Source organism: Chenopodium album, chromosome 27 (genome assembly GCF_948465745.1).
Source record: "Chenopodium album chromosome 27, dcCheAlbu1.1, whole genome shotgun sequence".
In the NCBI taxonomy this organism is placed as follows: Eukaryota; Viridiplantae; Streptophyta; class Magnoliopsida; order Caryophyllales; family Amaranthaceae; genus Chenopodium; species Chenopodium album.
This window is the reverse complement of record NC_137860.1, coordinates 30,310,061-30,337,893: the sequence shown is the minus strand read 5'-3', so window position 1 is coordinate 30,337,893 and position 27,833 is coordinate 30,310,061. Positions and strand designations below refer to the sequence as shown.

General features: G+C 37.8%; 4 protein-coding genes and 2 non-coding genes across 6 annotated transcripts; 1 reads left to right on the top strand and 5 right to left on the bottom strand.

Annotated features, from left to right (window-relative positions):
* Positions 1 to 4,845: 4,845 nt before the first annotated feature.
* Positions 4,846 to 6,433, top strand: LOC145620885 (uncharacterized). Its single transcript, XM_081675608.1, has one exon. It carries the CDS (start codon positions 5,038 to 5,040, stop codon positions 6,136 to 6,138), a length of 1,101 nt encoding a protein of 366 aa, XP_081531734.1. The 5' UTR covers positions 4,846 to 5,037; the 3' UTR covers positions 6,139 to 6,433.
* A 1,435-nt stretch (positions 6,434 to 7,868) lies between these two features.
* TRNAI-AAU (transfer RNA isoleucine (anticodon AAU)) lies at positions 7,869 to 7,942 on the bottom strand. Its single transcript has one exon. It is a non-coding gene; the product is annotated as a tRNA-Ile (tRNA).
* A 74-nt stretch (positions 7,943 to 8,016) lies between these two features.
* TRNAI-AAU (transfer RNA isoleucine (anticodon AAU)) lies at positions 8,017 to 8,090 on the bottom strand. The gene has a single exon. It is a non-coding gene; the product is annotated as a tRNA-Ile (tRNA).
* Positions 8,091 to 8,679: 589 nt separating this feature from the next.
* LOC145619469 (cold-regulated 413 plasma membrane protein 2-like) lies at positions 8,680 to 11,400 on the bottom strand. The gene is made up of 4 exons (XM_081674163.1): positions 11,179 to 11,400; positions 10,123 to 10,230; positions 9,969 to 10,039; positions 8,680 to 9,117 (listed from the first exon to the last, which is right to left on the bottom strand). The coding sequence occupies exons 1-4, from the start codon at positions 11,355 to 11,357 to the stop codon at positions 8,864 to 8,866; spliced, it is 612 nt and encodes a 203-aa protein (XP_081530289.1). The 5' UTR covers positions 11,358 to 11,400; the 3' UTR covers positions 8,680 to 8,863.
* An 8,877-nt stretch (positions 11,401 to 20,277) lies between these two features.
* On the bottom strand, positions 20,278 to 21,998 carry LOC145621174 (allene oxide synthase 3-like). The gene has a single exon (XM_081675909.1). The coding sequence runs from the start codon at positions 21,996 to 21,998 to the stop codon at positions 20,505 to 20,507; it is 1,494 nt and encodes a 497-aa protein (XP_081532035.1). The 3' UTR covers positions 20,278 to 20,504.
* Positions 21,999 to 24,245: 2,247 nt separating this feature from the next.
* LOC145621007 (allene oxide synthase 3-like) lies at positions 24,246 to 25,948 on the bottom strand. The gene has a single exon (XM_081675747.1). It carries the CDS (start codon positions 25,915 to 25,917, stop codon positions 24,463 to 24,465), a length of 1,455 nt encoding a protein of 484 aa, XP_081531873.1. The 5' UTR covers positions 25,918 to 25,948; the 3' UTR covers positions 24,246 to 24,462.
* Between the last annotated feature and the right edge of the window lie 1,885 nt (positions 25,949 to 27,833).

Below are 27,833 nucleotides of genomic sequence, written 5' to 3'. Positions count from 1 at the left end.
ACTCCCGGAGGATATTAGGGACCATGGTTAACATCTAGGCAATTTTTGTTTACGGGCAAAAACAGTTCAAAAAATTACAAAATAGAAGGTTATAATCCACGCTTTTTGAGGAAATTTTAAGGTTTCGGGGCACGGTGGCGAAAAGCCTTGAACCCCTTCAGGGAAACATCTCGGGATCATATAATGTCGTTTGAAACCATATATGATCATTATATGTTGTCATAAACGTCCGTGGTAGGCTTGAGTTTACGAAATCACTACAATTTGTGAACGGGTAAAATGACTGTGTTAAGGGCACATTGGTGTTCCCACTGACCCAATTGGACTCCCGAAGGATATTAGGGACCATGGTAAGCATCTCTGCAATTTTTATTTTCGGGTTAAAAAAGGTCAAAAAATTACAAGATTGAAGGCTATAATCCACGCTTTTTGATGAAATTTTGAGATTTCGGGGCCCGGTAGTGAAAAGCCTTTAGACCATATGGGTACATCTCGCGGTCATAAAATGTCGTTTAAAACTATTTTTTTTTTATCATCATATGTTTTCATAAACGTCCGTGGTAGGCTTGAGTTTACGAAATCATTTCAAGTTGTGAACGGGTAAAATGATCGTTTAAGGGCATATTGGACGGTTCCATCGATCCAATTTGACTCCCGGAGGATATTAGGGACCATGGTTAACATCTCAGCAATTTTTATTTCTGGGTGAAAAAAGGTCAAAAAAATACAAAATTGAAGGCTATAATCAACGCTTTTTGAGAAATTTTGAGGAGTCTGGCCCGGTGGCGAAAAACCTTGAAACCCTAAGGGATACATCTCAGGGTCATATAATGCCATTTGAAACCATATATGATCATTATATGTTGTCATAAACGTCTTTGATAGGCTAGAGTTTACGAAATCACTACAAGTTGTGAACGGGTAAAATGACCGTTTAAGGACATATTGGACGGTTTCACCGACCCAATTTGACTCTCGAAGGATATTAAGGACCATGGTAAACATTTCGGAAATTTTTATTTCCGAGCGAGAACAGGTCAAAAAGTTACAAAATTAAAGGCTATATCCACGCTTTTTTTAGGAAATTGAAAGGTTTTGGGGCCCGGTGGCGATAAGCCTTGAAATCCTAAAGGACACATCTCGGGGATATATAATGCCATTTGAAACCATATATGATCATTCACAAATTTTTGTATGTGGCTGGCCACATGGTGCGGCAGGGGTTACTTGTATGGTGTTACTTGTTTCTGGGGTTACTTGTATGGGTGTTACTGGTTTTGTCAGGGGTTACTTGTAGGTGTTACCTGTATTCCGGGGTTACTTGTATGGGTGTTACTGGTTTTGGTCAGAGGTTACTTGTAGGTATTACTTGTATTATGGGGTTACTTGTATTGGTGTTGGTCAGGGGTTACTTGTAGGGTGTTATTGGTTTGGTACGAGATTTTGGTCTGGGGCGGTTATTACTCAACCCATTCAAGTGTTCCATACAAGTAACCCCAGAATACAAGTAACATTCTATGAGTAACACCTACAAGTAACTCCAGAAACAAGTAACCGATAATACAATTTTTTTTTCAAGAGTTACTTGTACGATGTTACTGGTTTTGGTCAGGGGTTACTTGTAGGGTGTTACTAATTTTGGTCGGGGTTACTTGTAGGGTGTTACTGGTTTGGTATAGGGCATACGTACAAGCAACCCTTGAACAAGTAACTCATACAAGTAACCTTGAATAAGTAACTCATACAAGTAACCCATGCATACAAGTAACACTTATATAAGCTAGTAACGTAACTCATATAAGTAACCCTTGAATAATTAATCATACAAATAACCCCTGAATAAGTAATCCATACAAGTAACCCCTTAAAAAAAAAAACAAGTAACCCCTAAAAAATACAAGTAATCAGTAACTCTTGAAAAAAAAAAAAAAAACAAGTAACCCCTGAATGATACAAGTAACCCCTGAATAAGTAATTCATACAAGTAACTCTTGAAAAAAAAATATATAAGTAACCCCTAAATAAATAATCATACAAGTAACTCCTGAAAAAAAAAAAAAAAAAAAAAAAAAAAGTAACACCCCTGAAAAATACAAGTAACCATGACAATACTAGTAACTCCCATTATTTTTGCTGACTTGGCAGCAGGCCACACCATGTGGCCTACTGCACCAAAAAAGAACTGATGATCATTATATGTTGTCATAAATGTCTGTGATAGACTTGAGTTTACGAAATCACTACAAGTTGTGAACGGGTAAAATGACCGTTTATGGACATATTGGACGGTTCCACCGATCCAATTTGACTCCCGGAGGATATTAGGAACATGGTTAACATCTCACTATCTCAGCAATTTTTATTTCTGGGTTAAAAAAGGTCAAAAAAAAAAAAATTACAAAATTAATGGCTATAATCAACGTTTTTTGAGAAATTTTGAGGTTTCAGGCCCGGTGGCGAAAAGCCTTGAAATCCTAAGGGATACATCTCAAGGTCATATAATGCCATTTGAAACCATATATGATCATTATATGTTGTCATAAACGTCTTTGATAGGCTAGAGTTTACGAAATCACTACAAGTTGTGAGCGGGTAAAATGACCGTTTAAGGGCATATTGGACGGTTCCACCGACCCAATTTGACTCCCGAAGGATATTAGGGACCATGGTAAACATTTCGGCATTTTTTTTTCGTGCGAGAAAAGGTCAAAATGTTACAAAACTGAAGGCTATAATCCACGTTTTTTTTTAGGAAATTTAAAGGTTTTGGGGCCCGGTGGCGAAAAGCCTTGAAATCCTAAGAGATACATCTCGGGGTTATATAATGTCGTTTGAAACCATATATGATCATTATATGTTGTCATAAACGTCTGTGATAGGCTTGAGTTTACAAAATCACAAGTTGTGAACGGGTAAAATGACTGTTTATGGGCATATTGGACGGTTCCACCAACCCAATTTGACTCCCGGAGGATATTAGGGACCATGGTACACATCTCGACAATTTTTAGTTCCGACCAAAAAAGGGTAAAAAAAATGCAAAATTGAAATCCACGCTTTTGGGGAATTTTGAGGTTTCGGGGCCTTGTGGCGAAAAGCTTTCAGAACCTAAGGGATACATCTCAGTGTCATATAATGTCGTTTGAAACCATATATAATCATTATATGTTGTCATAAACGTCTGTGATAGGCTTGAGTTTATAAAATCACTACAAGTTGTGAACGGGTAAAATGACCGTTTAAGAGCATATTCGACGGTTCCACCGACCAAATTTGACTCCCGTAGGATATTAGGGACCATGGTAAACAATTTGACAATTTTTATTTCCGAGCACAAAAAGGTCAAAAAAATACAAAATTGAAGGCTATAATCCACGCTTTTTGAGGAATTTTGAGGTTTCGGGGCCCGGTGGCGAAAAGCCTTGAAACCCTAAGGGATACATCTTGGGTCATATAATGTCGTTTAAAACCATATATGATCATTACATGTTTTTATAAACGTGTGTGATAGGCTTGAGTTTACAAAATGACTATAAGTTGTGAACGGGTAAAATGACCGTTTAGAGCATATTGGACGGTTCCATCGACCCAATTTGACTTCCGAAGGATATTAGGGACCATGGTTAACATCTAGGCAATTTTTATTTACGGGCGAAAGAAGGTCAAAAAATTACAAAATTGAAGGCTATGTCCATTCTTTTTAAGGAAAGTTTGAGATTTCGGGGTCCGGTTGCGAAAAGACTTGAGACCATAAGGGATACATCTCAGGGTCTTATAATTTCATTTGAAACCACATATGATCATTATATGTTGTTATAAACGTCCGTGGTAGGCTTGAGTTTACGAAATCACTTTAAGTTGTGAACGAGTAAAATGACCGTTTAAGGGCATATTGGATGGTTCCACCGACCCAATTGGACTCTTGGAGGGTGTTAGGGGCCATGGCAAACATCTCGGAAATTTTTATTTGCGGACGAAAAAAGGTCAAAAAAAGTACGAAATTGAAGGCTATAATCCACGCTTTTTAAGGAAATTTCGAGATTTTGGGGCCCGGTGGCGAAATTATATACACGTAATTATAATCTTGGCCCCCTCACTTAGAAATTCTAGCTCTGCTACTGCTTATTGAGTCCTATCATATGTTTGACTAATCTAAAAAGCTAATTTAGATGTTTGGTAAATAACTTATTAAAAGAGCTAACAATTAACAACGACTTCTTACCAAATACTTTTACACCAGTAGTTATTTATAACCAGCTAGTCAAATCAGTTAATTTAGGGCTTGTTTGGCACTGTTTTTTGTTTCCAGTTTCCAGTTTTTTTTCTAAAACAAAAAACCAAAAACAGGAAACAAGAAATAAGAAAAAAGTGTTTCCACTTTTCTGTTGTCAGTTTTCATTTTTATCATGGTTCTAATAACCTTGACTAATTTTTGATTCATTATGTGACATATATCATATGGTTCAAAAACAAAAAACCAAAAAACAGAAAACCACAGTGATGCCAAATCAGTTAATTTAACTAGTTTTATCAATCAGGTACCAGCTAATTACCAAATATAACCATGTTGTTATTTTGAATAGACACATTACATGATTTCAGAGGATTCCAACAATAGTCACATAATAACGTAAGTATTCTTCAAAAATCAATGCCTAGTTTATGATATGATACGTAGTACAAACAAACATTAAACACATCAATAACCAATCTTAAGAGAAAATCCTTAATCCTCACTCATACCACAACGCCACAACACAACACAACCCAACCAAACCAAACATCATGTAAAAATCACAACTCCTCGGGGGTTGGGTGAGTTGAGTTGAGATGAGATGAGGTGGGAATACAAAAACCTGACCCCACCACCTCAACCCACACCCACCCCCACCTCTCCTTCCTCCGTCCTTGGCCGACGTTTTCGGATCCACCCTTAACCCGCCCCACCTTCATCCGGATCCTCCTCCTCCTCCTTATATCACCCTCAACCCTACCTTCTCTCTCACCACCACCACCATTTCACTTTCTCTCTCCTCCATGTCTTCCTCCTCTCCGCCGCACCAACCACCTCCTTTCTCCGACTACCTCGACCCTCCTCTCGGCATCCCCCTCCTCCTCCCTGCACCCCCACCTCCACCTCCTTCCCGCCGCCTTCCTCCGCCGTGCTGGACCCCAGATGAAACCTCCGCTCTCATCGACGCTTACCGTGATAAATGGTACTCCCTCCGCCGTGGTAACCTCCGTGCTGCTCACTGGCAAGATGTTGCTGACACTATTCACCGTCTTTGTCCCCACGTTTCTCCCCCCAAAACCTCTGTTCAATGTCGCCATAAGATGGAGAAGCTTAGGAAACGTTATCGTTCTGAGCTTCAGCGAGCTAAGTCTATTCCTCATCATCGGTTTTCGTCTTCTTGGATTTACTTCTCTAGGATGGATTCTATGGAAAAGGGTGATTCTGGTTCTGGGAATTTTGGGAATGGTGGTGATGATGAAGAAGATGAAGATGGTGGTAATGATGATGATGTAAATGATGAGGATTATGCGGTTGCTGGGTCGTTCGGGAAGGGGGTCAAGAATTATGGTAGAAATGGGTTGAAGATTCGAATTGCTGGGAATCCCAATTCCAGGAAGAATTTTGGAGGATTTCATGAAATTTCTAACCCTAACCCTAGGTTTGGATTTAATTCTTCAATTCAGTCGAGGTGTAATCAATTTGGGTCGCCTCCGAATCAATTTGATGGTGGGGCGAGGTATTCGGGGAGTAATGGTGGAGGTGGGTCTTCGTCTGGGAATGGATTGGGGGTAATGAAGATGATAAAGAAGAAGAGGAGTGCGTTGGGGAAGAAAGAGGTGAGACGAGAAGCAGGGGATAGTGTGGCAATGGCGATGGCGGAGGCGATACGAGTGTTGGGAGAAGGGTATGTTAGGACTGAGATGACTAAGATGGAGATGATGAGAGACTCGGAGAAGGCGAGGATGGAGAATGAGATGGAGCGAACTCGGATGATGGTTGAGTATCACCAAAGCATTGTTGAAACTTTTGTTAGAGGATGGTCTGATCACATTGTTGACAATGATGATGAGGAGGAGGATGATGACAGGAACAACGATGGAGACGCCTCGCCTCCTAGATGCTAGTTCCCATTAGATTGTAATCTAATCTTTGGTGAGAATTGGAGAGCTTTTTTTTGGTGCTTGAATTGCATAGTGTAGTACTATCAAAAGGAGATTGAGGATTAGAGTTGTATGCTTGGGAATTAGAGTTACATTTTGTACTAAGATGCTATCAAATGGTAGTTGTGAAGTTGTCTGATTAGTTAGTTCTTTTGAAATTGCTCTGTGTAGATTTGTATGGTTTAGTGTAGTTACTAGATTCTAATCTGTAACCAAAATTGTGAAATCAATCAAAGTTCTAATTTGTGTTGTTTCTTCAGCTTGGATTTCTTGTTAGTTTGTCTTTGGAGAAACCTTGTGTAGCTTTGCATCATGTGTGATGTATGTGAAGCAGCTTTCTTTTGCTAGCCTACAAATATGAAAGAGCTTTCAATTAGTCCTCAGGAAAGTATGAATGAGCCTGAAAAGATTTGGTTTACAGGTTATGTTACTGATTGCTTCAGTGTTGTTTCTGCTCTGTATATCGAGCTCTAGTTGTCTAGTCTCATTGTTTGAGTTGAATGAAGCCTTGTAGATAGAGGAAGGCTGACGAGGCAATGATGTCCGCGTTAAACCTTTGACCAAGAACTGTAAGGCTAGAGTAGAGAGTCCGGCATATAACATCTATATTCAGAAATCAGGCAAATGACGAAACAATGTAGTTGTGGCTTAAGCTAATGACTTGAACAATGTTGTTGTGGCTTAAGCTAATGACTTGATCAATGTTGTTGTGTTAAAGGTAACAACTTAAATTAGGCCTATAAAATCTTCAAAGGTATAGTAATGTCATAGGCCTTAAAAATCTTCAGAGCTATCTTAGTAAAAATCAAGATCATCTTAGTAAAAATCAAGATCATCTTAGTATTGTTTTAGGCCTTTCAAATCTTCGAAGCTATACTACCTTTGTGCAGTAGGTATAAATTTATAACTTTGTTCGATCATACATTCATACCATTCTGTAGTTTTGTGCTCCGCAACCAAAATAAGACATCAGAATTTCTGAATGTTTTTTGCCCATTTAAGCTTAAATCCTGAAGAATTAAAAAAAAACAGTTCCTTTTGCATGCCCCCGGTTTACAATAATTTTATTGTATATCGAACATTTTTGCGAAAAGTGACCTTTTTTCTTACAAAAGTGACCCTTTTTATTCATAAAAGTAATCCTTTTTATTCATAAAAGTGACCCTACAAAAGTGACCCTACAAAAGTGACTTTTTTTTTTCTTCACAAAAGTGACCCTTTTTTTTCTTCACAAAAGTAATTAAGTTACATATGCAAATTGCAAAACATAGTATCAAAATCTCAGTATTTTTTTTTGTTTTTTTTTTTTTCAAAAGTAGCCCATATTCGGTTACTTTGATTCGAAATTTCTACTACTTTGATCTGTTTTTATTGCTACTATAATACTATTGTTACTTGATCTATTATGAAAGATAAACTATCAATTTGTATTCAATTTTTTTTTGTTAACGAGGCTCAAGCTCGCGGAAGTGGTGGCGGCGATGGTGGCTTTCATAGTGGGTGAAAAATTAGATGAACATACATACCTTGAAATTGGTTGTAGAAGATAAATCATTGATCAAACAGGAAAATTATGTTACAAAATAAAAAAAAAAAAAAGGAAATTGAAGAACAAAGAAGAGAGAAGAAGAAGTGCAAAGGAGAGAGAAGAAGCTGCTTTTTTTAAACTTTTGTCAAAAAAATAGGAAAACAAATGGCCCATGCAGGGATCGAACCTGCGACCTTGGCGTTATTAGCACCACGCTCTAACCAGCTGAGCTAATGGGCCATGATGTTAATATTGAAGATATATTATACCTATTTACATATTGTGTTGAACATCCCTAAAAATGGAAAAATAAATGGCCCATGCAGGGGTCGAACCGGCGACCTTGGCGTTATTAGCACCACGCTCTAACCAACTGAGCTAATGGGCCATATTACAATTTAAATATGTTCATTTTGTATAGATTATCTTTTTTTATATATGCTAATGTTCTGTTATAAAAAATAACTGCCTAAGAAAATTACTCCAGTATGAATTTTCTAATGTTGATCCAAATTGATTCAAGAAATAACTTATGTCAGATATTAGGAAACCATGGGACACCTTATAAGCTTGTTAAGATGATACCAAATTTATAAATATATTCAGTAATCACCAAATCATATCTTAGCACGATTTTATCATCCATAACATTTTTTTTTTTTTTTTTTTTTGGGGGAGGGGGGGGGGGGGGGAGATGGATCTATACAGATATGATAAACTCTGATATGAACCTTTTCAATTCAGTTTGATTTTGGTCTTACAAGTACTTTGTAAGAATAGTAATAAGTTCTTAATTAAAATAAATTGAATTATACCATAGCCTAAATAGTTTTGTTTTTACTAATAAATGTTTGCTTAGGAACTTTGCATGTCATTTTTAGTCAAACGATCAAAATCTGTTCACAATTTTTTGCAATCGTTTCATGCTAGGTAGGTTGCTTTTTTGCTTGACAAAAGAAGGAAGCAATAGATTGATGTGACAAAAGCTTAAGAATCCACATTAATTTTATTTGACTCTTAATAACTTAGGTACAAACAAATGAAATTAAAGCATGTTCAGCACAAAAATTTAAATGCAATAACAAACAATGATAGGATACTAAGCCTTGTACATGTAAAAACAGTCAACAAATGTACAAGCCACAGAAGAATTTAAGCAGATTAGAAAATGTTGACTATCAGGAACCAAACTGGATAGACCAGCAAAAGGATTATGCCTACGGTGTTGGATACCCCGTTAGCCCTTGTGAAGGAGTTCCTAAACCCTCCTGATGCTCGAATGTGTTCTTGCAGCAAGTAACACCCAATCGCCAAACAAATTGCTGCGCCAATCCAACCACCACGGACATAGGATGCTATCAAACTCGGAGCTACCACTATGATGATAACGATAGAACCTGGCAACTCCAGCCAATCTGCAGCAACAAAAATGTGAAGGTGTTATTATCTAGGGATCATCTTGAATATCCATATTAGCAAAGTAGCACTCGCAGTTCATGCTTCAATCAGCTCAATTTCAGTAAAGCTAAATAACAAACAGGATACTGATGGTACAAGCAGCACTGCCGTTTTTTTTTTTTTTTTTTTTTAATACAGAGTAAGAGGGTAAACATCTTCAGCCAGTAACCATCAAGTTCCTATGTACCACCTATATTTACTACTAGGATTTGGCGTTTTTCCACTACTTGACTGTATCCTGAGCTATATCCATTTTGCTTCCTAGAAGAGCAATCTACTTCTCTTCAAAAACTACCAATTCTGTAATTGCTCTAGCAAAAACGGTGAAATCAGATGCCAAAAATGTACGAGTCACCAGGACTCAAGGAGGTAGGTTAAACATAAGAAAGAAAATCTTCCTAACAATGTTGAGGATTTCCAGCAATGTTTAATAAAAGGTCTAACAAGCATGGCTTATAAAGTCCATGTTATGATTTGCAGAACCTTTCCAGAGTTGTAAGATTTTCTGCAGACTTTTCAAAGGCCAATAATTTGCCATCCATGAAATAGATAATATATATCCTAGCTTGAAGCTAGAGAAGAGTCAGAACGACAGTTTATAGATATGATCAGCAACTAACTCAATGAAGAAGAAACTCCAAAATCAGGCAATGGTTCACCAAAAGGGCAGATATTGAAGTAAATGATTGAGTAGACCCAATGTGGAAAGTAGTTAAGTAGACCCATATACAAAGGTAACAATTATCTTTTTAACAAAACAAATAGGAAAAAACTGATATCAAACTAAGATAGTCATGTAAATGTATACCAGGGAAGTGTTGAGGAAAGAAAACGCGCAATATGACAGTCACGAAAGCAATCCACATTCCAATCTCTCCCCTGCATTGTCAAACATATAGGTGAAAAAGAGATCAAATGATAGAGAAAGCCTTTCAATACTACGCTACTGTCTATCAACCTACCTAAGAAAGTTGAACAAAATTCCAGGGAGACTGAAGAAAATGTAAGGCACTAAGAGTCCAGTGAGGATCTCTGTCTTCCAGTTTGTGCGGTCCAATACCAACAAATAACTGCAACAAGAAATCAAGAGTAAATATATCAACTAATGCACACTTGAGTGACAAGAACAGCAAAGAGTATAGTAAAACAAGCTATAGAAGATAAAGTTCCAATTTGACCGTAAGTTGAATTGCAATTCACAATACTAGACAAACAAGTGTATGCAGAAAGACCAGCACTTGCTTGCAAAAGTTGCAATAGCGTCACACGATTGTACAATTCAATCCACAAGACTGATTTGAAAACTTAGTGAACGCATGAAACACATCGATTCACTCTCGTGTTGTCATTGAACATGGATGATTATGCCACAAAAACAAATCTGAACTTAACTTACTCTAACTTCACCTCAAATACAAGCCGTAACCTTTTAAGAGCAATGCTGGAATGATGTCCAACTCTAAATTGCCTCACATTTTTCTTTCATATACAACTATGCAAAAGCTTGAAAACAGCTCAATCGTTGACCAATTGCTAATTATTCACTCAAAATGTGATTTTGATGATAAAACATCAGAATATAAATTATGAACTTGAAGGAAACTAAGAGGTAAAATTTCAACAACTTGACCATGATAAAATTTCTCAAGTGATGTTTTACCATCCATCCAGATTTGGGTTCGGGCTCGACTCGGGTTCGGGTCACTTGGGGCTCACTGTGCACCCAAAAAAGGTGATCATGGGTTCAAATTAATGAATGATTACCCAATATAAGTTAATCTCCCCCAATATTGAGTGTAATTTTCACTAAAATCAATCAACACTTCAAGATTTTGTTTTATCAAAAAATCAACAATTTGAAAAACAATAGATAATCAGATGACCAAAAAAGAATACCCAAAAACATCAGATGAAATAAACCCTGATGATATTCCAACAATTCAAACAAACCCTTTAAATCAATTCAATATTTTTGCATCAAATACTAGATAAAGGAAGAAAGAAAGAAAGAGATATACATAGCAGAAAAGGAAGCAATCCATTGAAGAAAAGAGGTGCCAAAACCCAAACCACCAAGCCTGATAACATCAGAAGCAAGCTTTTTAGCAGCATTATGCACTTCCTTCAAATCTGAACTCAGTTGATTACTTGGAAATTCATCCTCTGTCTTCATCTTTAAATAATCCATTTGCTTCATTTTTCCTGAAACTCCAAAAAAAAAAGGGGGGGAGGAAATAAAACAATTAATTGGGGAATTAAATTAAATTTTGTACTAGCAGAATTTTGAGATTTTGTACCAGAAATAAAGGGATTTAAATTGTTGCCGACCTGATTGTAGTTATGAAGTCAAAAGACAAGAATGGGTAGATATAGACAGATGTAATTTTACCCAAAATAATTTTATAGTAAGCAATTTATCTGAAAGAAGACGAGATTTAATGTAAGTTTAAATCACTTTTTTATTACAGTGCAAAAAATAATGGTTCTAATTGGACTGGGACACAATCATGAATCATCCAATTATCCAACTACCCTTGTAGTGAAAGATTTATTCTATTTTGTTGCATTCTCTTGTATGATTGAACGATCCTATTTTCGGTAGTTATTAGAATAGCTTGCCGACCTGCTTGCTAGTAGACATGTGACATGTCATATAGATTGGTCGAGTTGGATGCGGGTCAGACTCTTCGGTAGAGACATAGAGATGTTAAAAAATGACTCGATCCGAAAAAAAATTAAATTTTTGTAGATTTTAATTTGTTTGGAGTTTTGAACAAAATAATTTAGCATGACTTGAATTTAAATTAGACTTAATCTAACTTCTCCGAATCCGGCCTGTAAGCTCGAATTGACACCTCTATTTGTGACCCACGTTTTTTGGTTGTGGGTTGGATGGATATCTATTCGGAGTAATTTGAGTTTGTCCGGGGCCTACTATTTTTCATGCATGGTTTTGAATCAATTTTCAAATTATATCAGTTTTTGAAAACGGTTTTAACAAGGTACCCACAACTTGATCAAAATTTACGAGTCTAGCAATAGAAAAAAATAAAAATGTACCATTACTTATCGTATTTTCAATCAAAAGTTGATGATGATTGCACATTTGATGATTATCATATACAAGTATTCCCTTTTATTTTAGTGATCATAATTGGTGATGAGTTGATGAACATTAAAGTCAAAGATGACTCTTTAAGGGTGTGTTCACTTCACCTTATTAAACATGAACTTATATAAGAGAACACGCCTAAAGTACGATGAAGAATAAGGATTGAAACGAAAGACAAAATTGTGAATACAACTGTTCGAAAAAGTTCAGATGAGATTGTGAGAAAAATTTGTATAGGAAAAGTATTTCAAAATCTCACAAAATCTTGTTTGATCACAGGGACTCACAAGAATTGGATGGGATTTTGCCATTTTGGACATGACTTACAAATTACAATATAATAGTATGATTGACATAGTAACGTGATCGAGTATCTTGATTAATATGGTGACATTTAGCATTGATAACTAGGTTGAATATTTGATGACAAATAATTAATTAGAGGATTAGATAAGAATAAAGAAAACGAATGATCAACGGAAATAATTATTATATATATACAATGACCTAAGTGATTGTAATACCAAGCTAAGTGGTGTGTAATGACAGACAATAGAGTTGCTGGCAATGTGATGCATTCTTTTTCTAGCACTTTCATTGTCTTTCTTACCAATTTGATTGTGACACGTGTCTTCTGCCTTGTGGAATTGCGGGCACGTATCTAATAATATGACTCAGCCACTCTTCAATTGATCTTTATCAATGAATCTTGAAGTTGATATTTGATACGAGTATTTTATTTCAGTTGTTTATCACTTTAAGAAGATTTTTTTGTACTACAGATGGAAGTGGGCCGTGCTGGACCCACGTGTCTTGTGCTTGGATAGTTGGATATGCTATAGTAGTGAACTGGTGATCAAGTATAACCCGGCCCGACTCGGTCTAAAAATGGGACAGGTTAGAAAAGTCAAAAATAATAATAATAAAAAAAAAAATCTTATACTTTCTCTGGTAAATGTTAATTGCAATAAAGATTATTTTTTTTTGAGGCAAAGCGAGCGATTAAATTATATTGAATCAATTTCCACCAAAGTAATAAGGCTTTGGGGAAAAGAGTTTAAACTAACACGCTCAAGGGAAAAGCTCGTGTCCCATCTAGCAACATTATGAGCCACGGTATTTCCAGCTCGCTTAACATGAGAGCAAGAGAAATAATTAAAACTTTCACACATTTGCCTAATATCATCATACAGAAGAAAAATTGGTGCTGCTCCTTGCTGCTTGTTCTGAATCGCACGCACCACAGCTAAGGCATCACTTTCCAGGACCACATCCACATACCCCAGCCTACGAGCCAATTCCACCCCATAGCGTGCTGCTCCAGCTTCAGCAAGATCAGGGGACCAGTTTGCCCCTACTTTCTTCACAGCTGCTGCCACCAAATTCTTCCTGCTGTCACGCATAACCACACCAAATTGCACGCCCCCTCCATTAATAATATGGGCATCCACATTAATCTTAACAACATTCGGGGGAGGAGGAGACCAAGACGTTGGAGAAGCTGCTGCAGTAACCACAGCAGTCCCCCTGGTCTTCTGATTATAATCGACATAATCAGCAGAAAGCTTCACAAAACCTGCAGCCACCATAGTTGCATTTATGTCAGCAGTCCCTTTATGTATATGCGTGTTGCGACAGTGCCAAGCAGCCCAAGCCAAAGCAGCAAACACTCTCAAATTCTCACTGTCAATTGAGTTGCTCACCCACAGAAGTCTATCCGCAAAAGAGGATTGTGGAGCATTTACTAATAGGTCACCAAAATCACTCGTGCTCCAAATTTCAGATGCATATTTACATTCAAAGAGTGAATGCAAAATTGACTCCATCCCGTGGCCACAAATATTACACACACTTGTCCCAGCTATGTGACGTTTATGCAGCACATCCATAACCCCCAATTGACTCTTACACGCCCTCCAAAGAAAATGGCTCAGCTTAGGAGGCCCTCGAACATTCCACACCACCTTCCATACATCCTTCTCGCTCTGCTCGTGGAAGAGTTCCCAAGTTCGCAGCCTGCCCATACGCCCCAACCAATACCCACTTTTGACAGTGTACACACCTGATGAAGTAGGCCACCAATATTGCGTATCCATCGGTCCAAAAACAGACAGGGGCACATTCAGGACAGATTGAACATCCTCCCTTGTAAAAGTAGTATTGAGCAGCTCTAAATTCCAGTTGCCAGTAGCAAGATCCACCAAGTCAGCCACTTTCATATTCAGATCACTGTTAGCATTTGGAGTAGGAACAAAGTGAGCCCCTTGACCAGGAATCCACCCATCCTCCCAAACTCTGATGTTCAACCCATTCCCCACACGCCATTTTAGTCCCTCAAGCAATAACGATTTTGCACCCCATATAGATCGCCAACTGTAGCTCGGATCAAAACCCCTTGCCGCATCAAGAAACTCCGTATTCTTATAATATCGAGCTTTCAGAATTCCCCCAAGAAGAGGGTTACACCCCCTGCTCAAACGCCAAGCCTGTTTGGCTAATAAAGCCTGATTGAAGCACTTCAAATCCCGGAACCCCATCCCACCCATAGCTTTGGGAAGGCACAAGGCATCCCAAGACTGCCAATGCATTTTACGTTCTGTCCCATTCGACCCCCACCAGAATTTTGCAAGAATTGAATGGATTTCGTCAATCAAACCGTCCGGAATTCTAAAAATACTCATCATGTATGTGGGAATTGCTTGAGCGACTGCTTTGATAAGCACTTCTTTACCCGGCTTAGACAACAGTTTCTCCTTCCACCCTTGCATTTTCTTCCATATACGCTCCTTCAATCCGGCAAAAATCGCTTTCTTCGATCTTCCAATGATGGTAGGCAAACCCAAATACTTCTCATGTCTTTCAACCTCCCTAACACCCAACATAGCAACAATCTCCAATCTACGACTAGCAGACACACATTTGCTAAAAGCTACCTCTGTCTTGCTTAGATTGACACTCTGACCGGAAGCCCTTTCATAAGTACTGATTATATCAGCAATTTTAGAGCATTCTTGCAATGTAGCCCTAGCAAATAAAATACTATCATCTGCAAAGAAGAGATGGGAGACCCTCGGAGCCCCCCTACACACACGTACCCCATGAATAAGATTCTCCTCTGCGGCTTTGGATAACAACGTTGAAAAAGCATCTGCACATATGAGAAAGAGATACGGAGACATAGGGTCACCTTGACGTAATCCCCTAGTAGGAATAAGAGAGCCTGAAATGCTACCATTGTACTTAAATGAGAAAGAGACACTCATTAGACAATTCATAATTCGAGCAATCCAAGAAGTCGGAAATCCCATTTTTTGCATCACCTTCTCAAGAAAACCCCATTCCACTCTATCATACGCCTTGCTCATATCAAGCTTTAGAGCCACCGTACCATTCTTCCCTTCCCCCCTCCTCTTCATGTAGTGAAAGACCTCAAATGCAATTAGTGCATTATCCGTAATCAGACGATTAGGAACAAACACACTTTGATTCACAGAGATGATTGACTCTAGCATCATTTTCATCTTATTAGCAAGAGTTTTAGAAATGATTTTGTAAAGTACATTACACAAACTTATCGGTCTAAACTCAGTTATTCTCATAGGATCATTGCATTTCGGAATCAAAACAATACAAGTGCGGTTTACCTCATGAAGATCCACCTCTCCCCTCCACCACTCCTTCACAAATCGAATAATATCACTTCCCACTGTTCCCCAAAATTTCTGAAAAAATAGTGCATGCATTCCGTCCGGCCCGGGTGCTTTATTAGGATGCATTTGGAATAATGCAGCCCTTATCTCCTCCCCCGAAGGTTCCCTCTCAAGCACAAGTCTCATCTCTTCAGACACGAGTGGTCTAATACCCTCGATGGCAGCCTCAAAGTTAGTCGGGTTGTCAGTAGCAAAGAGCTTCCCAAAATAACTCGAAATCACATTCTTAATCCCAGCTTTTGTACTCTGCCAAGTGTCACTCTCATCATATAACCCCTGAATTGAGTTACGGCTTCTCCTACTACTAGCCTTGTGGTGGAAGTAGTTGGTATTCTTATCACCATCTCGCAATTCGTTAGCCCTCGCACGTGAATACCAATAAGACTCTTCAAGTCTACGAAGCTCCTCAATTTCATCTCGGATCATATTGCATTGATGAAGCCTATTCCCATCAAGCTGCCCCCCTTGAAGTTCTTGCAATCTCACCTCAGCATTCTTAATTCGTTTTTTTAAAACCCCAAAGGTTGCAGCTGCCCAAGACGACAAACATTCTGCTAGCCTCGCTACTCTACCATGTATAGACTCAGAGGCACCAAGTTGCCAGGAATCCGCCACCACCTTCCCACACTCCTCATTCGAGAGCCAAAGAGCCTCAAAGCGGAAGATTTTGCCTTTTTTATCATTGTCATTTTTTTCACCAAATTTAAGCAAAATTGCAGCATGATCCGAGTGACAAATAGGGAAATTGATGACCTCCTTATAAGGGAAAAGAGAACACCAATCACCTGTTGCAAGATATCTATCCAACCGTTCACGCACCAACGTTTCCACCGAAGTACCCCTCTGCCAAGTAAAAACACTCCCTTTATACCCAAGATCACGAAACCCACAATCATCCAACACCCCCCTAAAAGCATCCATATGTCTTTCCCCTCTAACCGCACCCCCACACTTCTCCTGCATACTTAAAATTTCATTAAAATCCCCGAAGCACAGCATAGGGATAGAGCTGTTAGCCTTCAGGTTTCTTAATAAATTCCAAGTCTTATATTTATTTGCAGCTTCGGGCCATCCATACACACCAACAGCTTTCCAAAGAGGAGTATTATTGGAATCACAAACATTAGCCTCAATATGATGATTAGAGAAAGAGCAAATATTAACATTAATATCTTTCCACCATAGCCCCAAACCACCCGACCTCCCTTCACTGTCAAGACACATACCATTAGTAAAGCCACACCTATTACGAATTTGCTCTAACCTACACTTGTCAATTTTAGTTTCCATAACAAACACAATATTTGGCCTATCCCTCCAACACCAATCACAGAGGGCTTTAACTGACAATGGGTTGCCAAGCCCAAAGCAGTTCCAACTTAAAATTTTCATTGCCCTTCGCGGGGTTGGTGAGCACCAACCTCCGCTACTTGAGTGTTATCCACCCTTGTACAACCAGCATCATCATTCTTCACACGCTTACACACTCCCCCATCATCTCCAAGAACAGCATCATTGATGTTCAAAATTAATTTACGCTTACCAGTATGTGTTGGCAGGGGTAAAGCATCATGCTCCATATCATCAATATCTTTTGATTGGGGACGAATGACTCTTTTGGTCTTCTTAATTCTAGATTGCCCAGAAGAAATCCCACTTGTGAAAACAAGTGGTATGTTGGAATTAAGCACTGTGTTCCCATCATCGTCAGTCACATTCAACCCAGAATTTTGACTCGCCACCGTGCTAAGGTTCTTCGAGTTAGTACACGACAGACTAGTCTGAGAAACCTCCAACTTATTCACCTCCTCTTCCTGAGTTTCACACGCATCACCAGTCTTGCTAGCAGCTTCAAGGGTCGGATCATTATCCCTCGTCACAAACAATTGACGTCTGCTAGATGTAATTTGCTCCAGCTCTTCAACATCTTTAGAGAAGCCTTTCCTTGGAGAAGCACGCATGAAAAGACCCCATCCCATTCTTTTCCCCTTATCCTCCTCGGAGATAGCAATGCAATCTTTCTCAGAGTGACCAATAACCCCACACGCAAAACAGAAATATGGGAGGCGTTCATATTTAAATTCAACCCTAACTTCGTTCCCACGTTTGTCTTTCATCCATTGGTGTCTACGCAAGGGTTTCTTCACATCCACCATAATTCGCACCCTTCTATATCTGCTCAACCCCAAAGAATCCTCTTCAATCTCCATAAATTCGCCAAGGTTAGCAGAAACCGCCTTTACATAAGCATCAGATCGACAATTAAAAGGTAGGTTAAGGACTCGGACCCAAAACGGCGAGCAATTGAGATCAACCCTATCAGGTTGTTCATCACCCTCAACCTCACGCAACAAGAGAAGATTATTTTCCCAGCACCAAGGCCTCCCCTTCAATACCTTCTCCTTATCTCTCCAGTGAAAAAATTGGAACGCATACAAATTAGGGCTAAGAACCCTAATCACCATCTTATTCGACAGTTTCCATGATTTCACCATAGTCCTTTTGAAAGCTTCAACATTGTACGGGCGCTCAGTGCATAACTTTCCTACTAGTAGAAGCGCCAGATTATCATCCGATTCAGAGCATTCCACTTCACCAATATCAATGATATCCCCTTCATCATCTCCTAATCTGAGAGAGGAACATTGAAGCGCTAAATCATCAGCCATAGTGCCGGAGATCGAGCGTGCAAAACGACGGAGAACGGTTCTTTCTTTCGAGAGAGCACAACCCTATCTTTCGAGGGAGTTATTAGAACCTTATTTCCTAAAACATATTGTTATATATAAAGATTATTTTATATCTCACAAATATTACTTTTTGTTGCCATTAATATTTAACGGAGTAAGTAGTTAAAAGCCCAAATCCAACTCAAAAAGTCCATTTTGGTTCGACAAGCTTGAAACTTTTTACAGGTTTGGACATGATATTTGATATTAAGACCTAGCCCAGCCCGAATTATGATCACCTTTATTGCCACTGTAGCCGAACCTAGTCACTATGTGTTGTGCTAATAATTTTTTTTTTAAAAGACGGCCCAAACAAAACCAAAGGCAACATGTCTCTATACTGTGTTGTGTTGTGTTGTATTGTATTGTATCGTGATTGTGTGATTAAGCTAGAGCTAGTTTTTACTCGCTCAATTTTTACCATGTGTTGTTGTATCGGGCCGTGTTGTATGTGTCGTTTCTTGATGTGTTTCTTTAGAACAATGAGGCTGATTTATGTGGTTTGAACTATGAAGAAATCATACGAAATATATACCCATACGTACTTCAATTCACGCATTAATAAATTATCACCATTTGCTTTTACGAGGTCTATAATACATTAAATTAACTATAAATAGCCTTAAATTTTATTTATTTTATTAACTTATTTATTTTTTGAGGTGAGAATAGAGATGGAATCATGGAATGCAAGGAAATCCCCTACTCCCAATCATTTTGTAATTAGTGAAGCTCGAACTTGTAACTTCAAAGTCACAAGGTGAATTCCCCACTAACTCCATCAAGCTCTGCTTAGGGAAAAAACATATCCTTAATTAAATTTATATTCTAAAAATTAATACTCGTACATTGAAGTTTTCAATATAATCACAAGTGACTATTTTTTAGCTTTATTTAGTAATGAAATTTATGGTCAAGTTTTATGTTTGACCTTCAAATAGAAGTGGTGTAAATATTTTTAGTAAAGGACTAATGGAGGAAGATATGCACGAGTCAACTGTCAAGTGAAACAAGAAAAACTCGAGAAAATGAGCCACATAATAATAATAATTTTTCTCTTACTTTTTCTAAAGTAGAGTCAGCAGCCCAGTCCGGCCCAAAATTGCCAGGTTTGGACATATTTTTTGGGCCTGAATTCTGAGTTGGGCTGAACATATTTCTTAAAAAAAAAAAATTACTATTGGAGTTTGTCCATTGTATACGCTTAAAATTAAATCCATTAAGTAGCATAATATTCAACAACAACAACAACAAAAAAAAAAAAAAAAAAAAAAAAAAAAAAAAAAGGTAATAAGACATCCAATTTTGATAGAAATCATAGAATTTTATTCACGATATATAATATATATATACACGTTAATAGTTGTATACATTTTTATTTTTAAGAAACGGATAGTACCATTAATTAATTAATTAAAGTAGTCTTACAATCATCAAAGCACCTCTGCCAACCACTTACTAGCTACTCGTAAGTAAATACACATTACGAGTACTTTTTTACTTGCTATCTTAGCAAGTCTTATATTCGAGTTCGAACAACTTCTATTTATAGCCTTATGCCCTTATTCAATTTAGAAAGAACATTACTTCACGATATATGTACGAAGTATATAATTATGAATACATTACTTCTTCACTTGCTCTCTTAGCAAGTCTTATACTTGAATCAAACATCTTGATCTACAATTATGCCTTTGCCTTATGTCCTTAATTTGCATAAAATGATAATCTGTAAATCACAAATAATTTCATACATTGATTGTCAAACCATAAAATATCGATTCTCCCCTATATCAAGTGGTTGTCGAGGCCTTCTTCAAGGACAAGAAGGTCACTGTAGTGTCTGAGAACAAGGTGCCAATTTCAACTGAAAACGTGTCATAACGTAAAAAAAATTCCGCCAAGAAAACTCTAGGCAAGAGCTCAACCAAATTCTTACCTGGACATTGCTTATTATCCACTGTCGGATCATCTATTCCCCTCCCATTTGACCATAACACGTACTTCAACAGTTGTTCTCCTTTCTCTCCAACAAATCTATTCCCTATAAATTTACCAGGATCGTTAAATATCTTCGGATCTTTTGTAGCAAAGGGTTGATATCCAAAGATCATCTCCCCTTTCTTAATCTTGAACAAAGCATCATGGCTTTGAATCATCAAATCATCCTTTGCTATCCCATATTGGTATGGCACCGGAGGTTCAATCCTTAGAGCCTCATAGACCACTGACGTGGTCAAGGCCATCTTGTTGATGGCATTCAAAGTGACTCCACCCTCGCATTTCACAACAGCCCTGATCTCCTGAGCCAGCTTGTAGTGTAGGGTCTCCCCTCCGAATGCTACCCATTTGATGAAAGACGGAAACCACCTTGAAAACCCCCCAAATGCATTAAATCCAGCAATGAAAACTAGGTTATGGCATGCCTCTTCTCTACTTATACCAAAACTTTCTGCTTTGTCTAAGTATGATGTCGCCAAGGAGTAAAATGCATCATACAACTTTTTGTAATCACCTTTCACCAAGAAAAACGGTAACCTAATAGAATGTAGTATGAAATCATCAATTGGGATTAACAACTTGGTTAAACCTAATGTTTTCAACGGTGCTAATTGGCAAATTAACCACTTTTTGAACATGCTAGGTCCCTTGGACTCCAGCTTGGTATCCGAAGGACTCTTGCCATCACAAAACAACCTAAAAGCAAACTCAAGTGATAAAGCATCGTTTAGTGGCCCAATCTTTGCTCGACCTTTACCCCTCAATTGATCCTCTAGCTCATCGAACATGCCTTTAAGAATACTTTGATAGAGAGGGACAATCTCCTCATGCTTTGAGGTAAGGAAAGAAAGTAATAAGGACTTAAGAGAGCCATGTGCAGGCTCACTTGGGTCCAAGTAGGGGCACACACGATAGCCTCCAGTGAAGGAGGTGGAAGGCATGTATGTTCCTGTCAACACATCGCGTTTTTCAACCTTAGAGGTATCAAAGAGGACAGGGAAACTGTTACCATCTAGAAGAACAATAACTCGTGAGTCATGAGAGACCCAAGGACCGGGAGGCATGTTAACTCTAAAGACCGTGGAGTTGTATTTTTCCATTCGAGACCTAAAGAATTGGTCTTCTCCTTGGACATAAAAGTAGTCCCACCGATCCTTAATGGCTCCAAAGAAGGGCAAACCATAACTTCCAGGGATCTCACGGAGAGGAAGGTCTGGCAATGGTGACAATGAGAGCTTGTCGCTCTCATTTTTAAAATGAGAAGAGGAGACATATAAAGATGACATTGTTAAGATCTTGAGGAGGATGGTAGAAGAAAAAAAAAAAAAAAAAAACCAGCTATATATTATTATTTTTTTGAAACCTAAACCCAGCTATATATAGCACAAGTATAATATAGAATACAACACAATTAAGCCAATTAGTTGCTAATATACATATAGTCTTAATAACTTAATATATCATTCATATCACATTTAAAGAACAAAAAAACGATTACATTGCTTAAAGGAAGAACAATAAAGTGTAAGATAAGAAGTTTTCCGTAGACATGTTAAATCATTAACTTGCTAACTACTTTTTAGAAATTAAAGGTTTTCAACAAAAATCATTTATGAACGTAGAAAAATTCAAGGGTTTAATTAAGCTGTATTATGTGGCAGGTGCGAGTAATTATGGTTTAGGTTCTAAACAGGACCATGTTTTTTATTCCTTAAGAGTTCGATTTTCGATTGTGTATTTGTTCAAATGTTATATTTACATTTACTAATACTCCAAGTAATCTTTGAAAAAATCTTACACGTACTGATGTACAAAGATGCACCTAGGTTAGTCAGGGACTCAGGGTGTATCCAAGTGTATGATTGTGTTCATAAAAAAGTAATTAAATAAATTAACAAAATATAGCCTTGGGTGCACCTAACTCTAAATGTAGTCGAAAGTATGAGTAATAGCTTAGTTTAATTTATTCCTCTTGTCATATGCCCCACCATTACCTCTCCTTGTTACGATAAAATGAGCAAAAAATTAATTAACTCTAGAATTATTCTACAGTTAGCTAATTTCTGTATTAGAAAGGTTCTAAGTCACTGCAACTAATTTTTGTATGACAAAAAGTTTAACAAGTAGAATCACTGCACCTAGTTGTATGATAAAGGTTCTAAGTCATTACGCATTGGCCAGCCAATTGTTTTCCTCTTTCCTAGCGAAAATATACACGAAGTATAATGTTACTAGACACCTTTCGATACAGCTAACTATGAATCACCTGAAAGTATGAATGTATGATAAAGGTGTTAGTTTATGAGCAAATTAAACGAAAAAAATACTTATCTCAATGTTTTGTAGACCAATTGAAAATTGCCGCGTCGTGGTAAACCACTGACCTAAAAGACGATTCCGCGCTACCCTGGTGCAGTAGACATCAAGCGGTCGCCCTCCAAAACAAACACGGCGCCGAAATTTGTGTGCACTCACAAACCCGACTTGAATTCAGAATACTTGCCCAAAAACCGAAGGAATATATTTTAAGAGAAGGTAAGAAGTTAAAGATGGATGGTTTTGTTATCATATCTTTCGGAGGTGAATAAGGTTGATTTATAAGGCAATGGAGAGAGTAAAAACAACCAGCAATTAAGAGGGAAAATAGTCATCAATCAAGTGGTGTAACATCCACCCATTAATCCCCAATAAGTGCTAGCTTTAATCAACATTAAAAGGGTAACGGCTAGTTTTAAGTAACAACATTAATCAGCAATAATGCCTATTAAATTAGCAATAAGAGGAAGCTAAAATTAAGAGATTCCAATAGCCATTAAATCTCAACAGTCAAAAGAATAAACACCGTAACTTTCTTGATTTTACTTCAAGAACTTCCAACAAAAGGTACTAAGTCATTCACGACTTCACGTTGGCCAGCCAATTCATGTCCGTATTGGCTGTCCATCCATAACCTCTCTCTGCTGAAATATGTCAAATGTTTATAACGTTGAATGGAAAACTGAAAGAGAAGGTTCTTAGGGCGGAAGGGCAAAATAATGTACCGAGTAAGAACTGCAATTAGTCAATGATAACTTTCTCTACACGATTTGTTGTGTGTATGAGCATATGAGGTGCAAGTCGATCATGCTCTAGGTCCTCAAAATTAAAGTTTGTAACATTACAGCTAGTAGAAAGACATATCAAGAAGCCATACCTTAAAACCTCCTATCATTAATTCAACCATCAACTTCAAACACCAATCAAAACGTGGAATATGTTACACGATAATTCGAACAAAATCTGCCACAACTCAAGCAAAACTGATATCCACCATTAGACAGCATCCATATCTGCAAGGACTACTTACGGATCAACTCAATTAAAATTTGCCATACCAAACCCTTGGAAGTGCAGAGGAAAGACAAGGAAAGCCCTACCTACCTCGATGAGTCTACGACATGCTCATATTACGAAGTATTATTTGAATATAGTACACTTAAATGAATTACCATTTCATAATTATTCATAAGCAAATCAAAATCACAAACTTAGCATGCAGCTCAGGAAAATATATCAAATCAGGAAAAAAAAAAAAAAAAAAAGCACCATTTTATTTCAATATTATACTTGAGCTAGCAAATTCATAACTCTATTTAAGACAAATTGTAGTAAACTATCCATATATAACTTCACATAAAGCACACTTTAAAAAGAAAAACCGATTGAACAAAATAAACAATGATAAGACATCACTGCTGTTTTTCTTGAACATCAAGTGCTGGTGGCTTTCTTCAAGGACAAGAATGTCAGAGTGGTTTTAGAAGCATCAACAGAAAATGTATCATAGCGCAAGAAGAATTCCACCAGGAAAACTTTAGACATAAGCTCCACCAGATTCTTACCAGGACACTGCTTATCATCTACCGTTGGATCATCAGTCCCTTTTCCATTCGACCATAACACGTACTTCAACAGCCTTTCTCCTTCCTCCCCTACGAATCTATTCGCTACAAACTTCTCAGGATCATCAAAGATCTTTGGATCTTTTGTAGCAAATGGCTGGAACCCAAAGATCATCTCCCCTTTCTTAATCTTAAATGAAGCGTCATGGCTTTGGATCACCAAATCATCCTTAGCCCGCCCATACTGGTATGGTACAGGAGGTTCAATCCTTAGACCCTCGTAAACCACTGACTTGGTCAATGCCATCTTGTTGATGGCATTCAGAGTGACCCCACCCTCAGCCTTCACAATAGTCCTGATCTCCTTAGCTAGCTCGCGATGTAGGCTCTCCCCTGCTGATGCAACCCATTTCATCATTGACGGAAACACTTTTGTAAACCCCCCAAATGAATTGAATCCAGCAACGAAAACTAAGTTATGACATGCCTCCTCTCTACTTAAACCAAAACTTTCTGCTTTGTTTAAGAATGATATTGCTGAGGAGTAAAATGCATCATACAGCTTTCTATAATCACCTTTCACCAAGAGAAAAGGTATTCCAACAGAATGCAGTATAAAATCTTCGATTGGATTTAATAACTTGGGCAATCCAAATGAACTGACAGGTCCTATTTGGCCAAGGAGCCACTTCTTGAGCATGGTCGGCCCACTGGACTTTAATTTGGTGTCTGAAGGGCTCTTGCCATCACAATACAGCTTGAAAACAAACTCAAGAGATAATACATCATTGAGCTGTTCAAAATCAGCCCGGCCTGTGTCTCTCAGCTGATCCTCAAGACCAGAGAACAGGCCTTTCATACAGCTCTGAAAGAGAGGGATGAACTCTTCATGCTTAGAGGCAAGGAAAGAGAGCAGCAGGGCCTTAAGAGATCTATGCTCAGGCTCACTTGGGTCCAAATAGGAGCATACACGATAACCCCCAGTGTAGGAGGTGGACGGCATATAAGTTCCAGTAAAAAGATCACGTTTTTCAACCTTGGAATTATCAAAGAGAACTAAAAAGCTTTTGGCATCCAGAAGAACAATAACGCGTGGATCAGGGGATATCCAAGGACCAGGAGGCATGTTTGCTCGAAAAACTGTGGACTTATAGTTCTCCATGCGAGACCTGAAAAATTGATCTCGCCCTTGGAGGTAAAAAAAGTCCCACCGATCTTTAATGGCTCCAAAGAAGGGCAGACCGTAACTTCCAGGGATCTTACGTCGAGGAAGATCCAAGGATGGTGACGAGGAGAGGACAGAAGAGACAAATAAAGATGACATTGTGAGGGAGGGGCAATATACTACAATGGTAGGATTAGCATATACATCTATTATATAGCATACATTGGTAATGAGTGATGACCAATTGACCATAATATATGTTTACCACGCATTATTGACAATCTTTCTAACCGCTTTAGTACTTTCCAACTACTTGTTGTCACCTTTACCACAATAAGTACAGAAATTTTATCTACGACTAAGGCAAGAAGGGGTGAGGATGTACGAACAAGGTGCTAGGAAATGCAAAGGTAGCTTTCATAGTAGCTTAAATGTTAACTATGCATACTATCTAACACAGACAATTCATAACTTGTAGTAAAGACCTTGTACGTTCGAATCGTCGCATACACTAAGAGCAAGCTGATTGACAGTACTATATTATGTTTAGTGTCAAATCTAAACATAAATATTGAAAACGACATAGTTTGAAGAATTAAACAAACATTAAGTTACTATGTATTTTTACTTTAGTTGAAGGACCTTAATCACCTTATTGTTATAGGAAGTTAATTGAGGAGCAAGAGTAACAAAGTACTGTGTGGTCTAGGAGGTTTAGAAATGGTCTCCATAAAATCGTATATATACAACGTTGCATTGATTAGTCACATGTACTATAAGAAAATGCCCCAACAATGTTAAAGTCCAATTCACATAATGCCACAATCAATGCTATTTGCCTACTATGTTATAATCAAAAGCAATACATGATAGAACAGACTAACAGTAATTAAGGACTAATACTGTACCATACAATTCCAATTCACATGGTAATTAAGGAAGAGTACCTTAAGAAACAACCTCAGCCGCATAAGCTTTGAATTTTGTTGTCAATTCAACTCCTTCTCACCTGGGATCTTCTGAGTTCTGAGTGATAGAGTTCTAAGTCATATATATACACACCCCTTCATAAAGTAAAAGAAGGGGTGAGGATGTACAAATAAGGTGCTAGGAAATGCAAAGGTAGCTTTCATAATAGCTTACATGTTAACTATGCATACTTATTTAACACAGACAATTCTGAACTTGTAGTAAAGGCCTTGTTCGAATTATCGCATGCACTAAGAGCAAGTTAATTGACACTTTGACAGTAGTGTCAAACCTAAACATAAATATTGAAAACCACATAGTTTGAAGAATTCAACAAACAATAATATACTATTTCTTTTACTTTTCCAATCTTTTTATTTTAGTTAAAGGACCTTATAGGAAGTTAAATGGGGAGCAAGAGTAACAAAGTACAGCGTGGTGTAAGATATTTAGAATTAGTCTCCATAAAAACATATATATACAATGTTGCATTGATTAGTCACATGTACTAGAAGGCAATGCCCCAACAATGTTCAAGTCCAATATTCACATAATGCCACAACCAATGCATGATCAGGAATTCAGGATTATATAAGCAAAGAATAATAGAAACCTAAATAAACCAAATGAAATCAACTCCGCAACCCACAGTATATAAATGGAATAAGAATAAACAAAGATATTTGCCTACTATGTTAATAATCAAAAGCAATACATAAAAGAACAGAGGCAGAACAGTAATTAAGGACTATTACTGTACCATACAATTCCAGTTCAACGGTGATATAGGAAGAGCAGCTAAAGAAACAACCTCAACCGCAGAAGCTTTGTATTTTGTTGTCAATTCAACTCCTTCTCAGGCTCTCAGCTGGGATCTTCTGAGTTCTGAGTCATAAACTTGGATTTGTAAACTAATAAACATAGAGTTCAACATGAATTTGATGTCCTATGTTTTCCAACTTCAATCACCCTAGAACATCCCCATATCTGGAGGTGGTCCATATACGCTCTTCCATGAAAGTAGGGATCCATCCTCTATCTTCACCAGCTGCATACAACAAAAAGAGAATAAGGTTTACATAACAATGAGCACATGGTTTGACAGA

What these genes read in the sequence shown, in the direction of transcription:
- LOC145620885 (XM_081675608.1), top strand. Translation starts at nt 5,038, where the DNA reads ATGTCTTCCTCCTCTCCGCCGCACCAACCACCTCCTTTCTCCGACTAC.
- LOC145619469 (XM_081674163.1), bottom strand. Translation starts at nt 11,357, where the DNA reads ATGAAGCAAATGGATTATTTAAAGATGAAGACAGAGGATGAATTTCCA. An exon ending in ATTGCTTCCTTTTCTGCTAT is followed by an intron (nt 10,231 to 11,178) that starts GTATATCTCTTT and finishes TTCTTGTTGCAG; the next exon opens with TTATTTGTTGGTATTGGACC. An exon ending in ATTTTGTTCAACTTTCTTAG is followed by an intron (nt 10,040 to 10,122) that starts GTAGGTTGATAG and finishes TTGACAATGCAG; the next exon opens with GGGAGAGATTGGAATGTGGA.
- LOC145621174 (XM_081675909.1), bottom strand. Translation starts at nt 21,998, where the DNA reads ATGTCATCTTTATATGTCTCCTCTTCTCATTTTAAAAATGAGAGCGAC.
- LOC145621007 (XM_081675747.1), bottom strand. Translation starts at nt 25,917, where the DNA reads ATGTCATCTTTATTTGTCTCTTCTGTCCTCTCCTCGTCACCATCCTTG.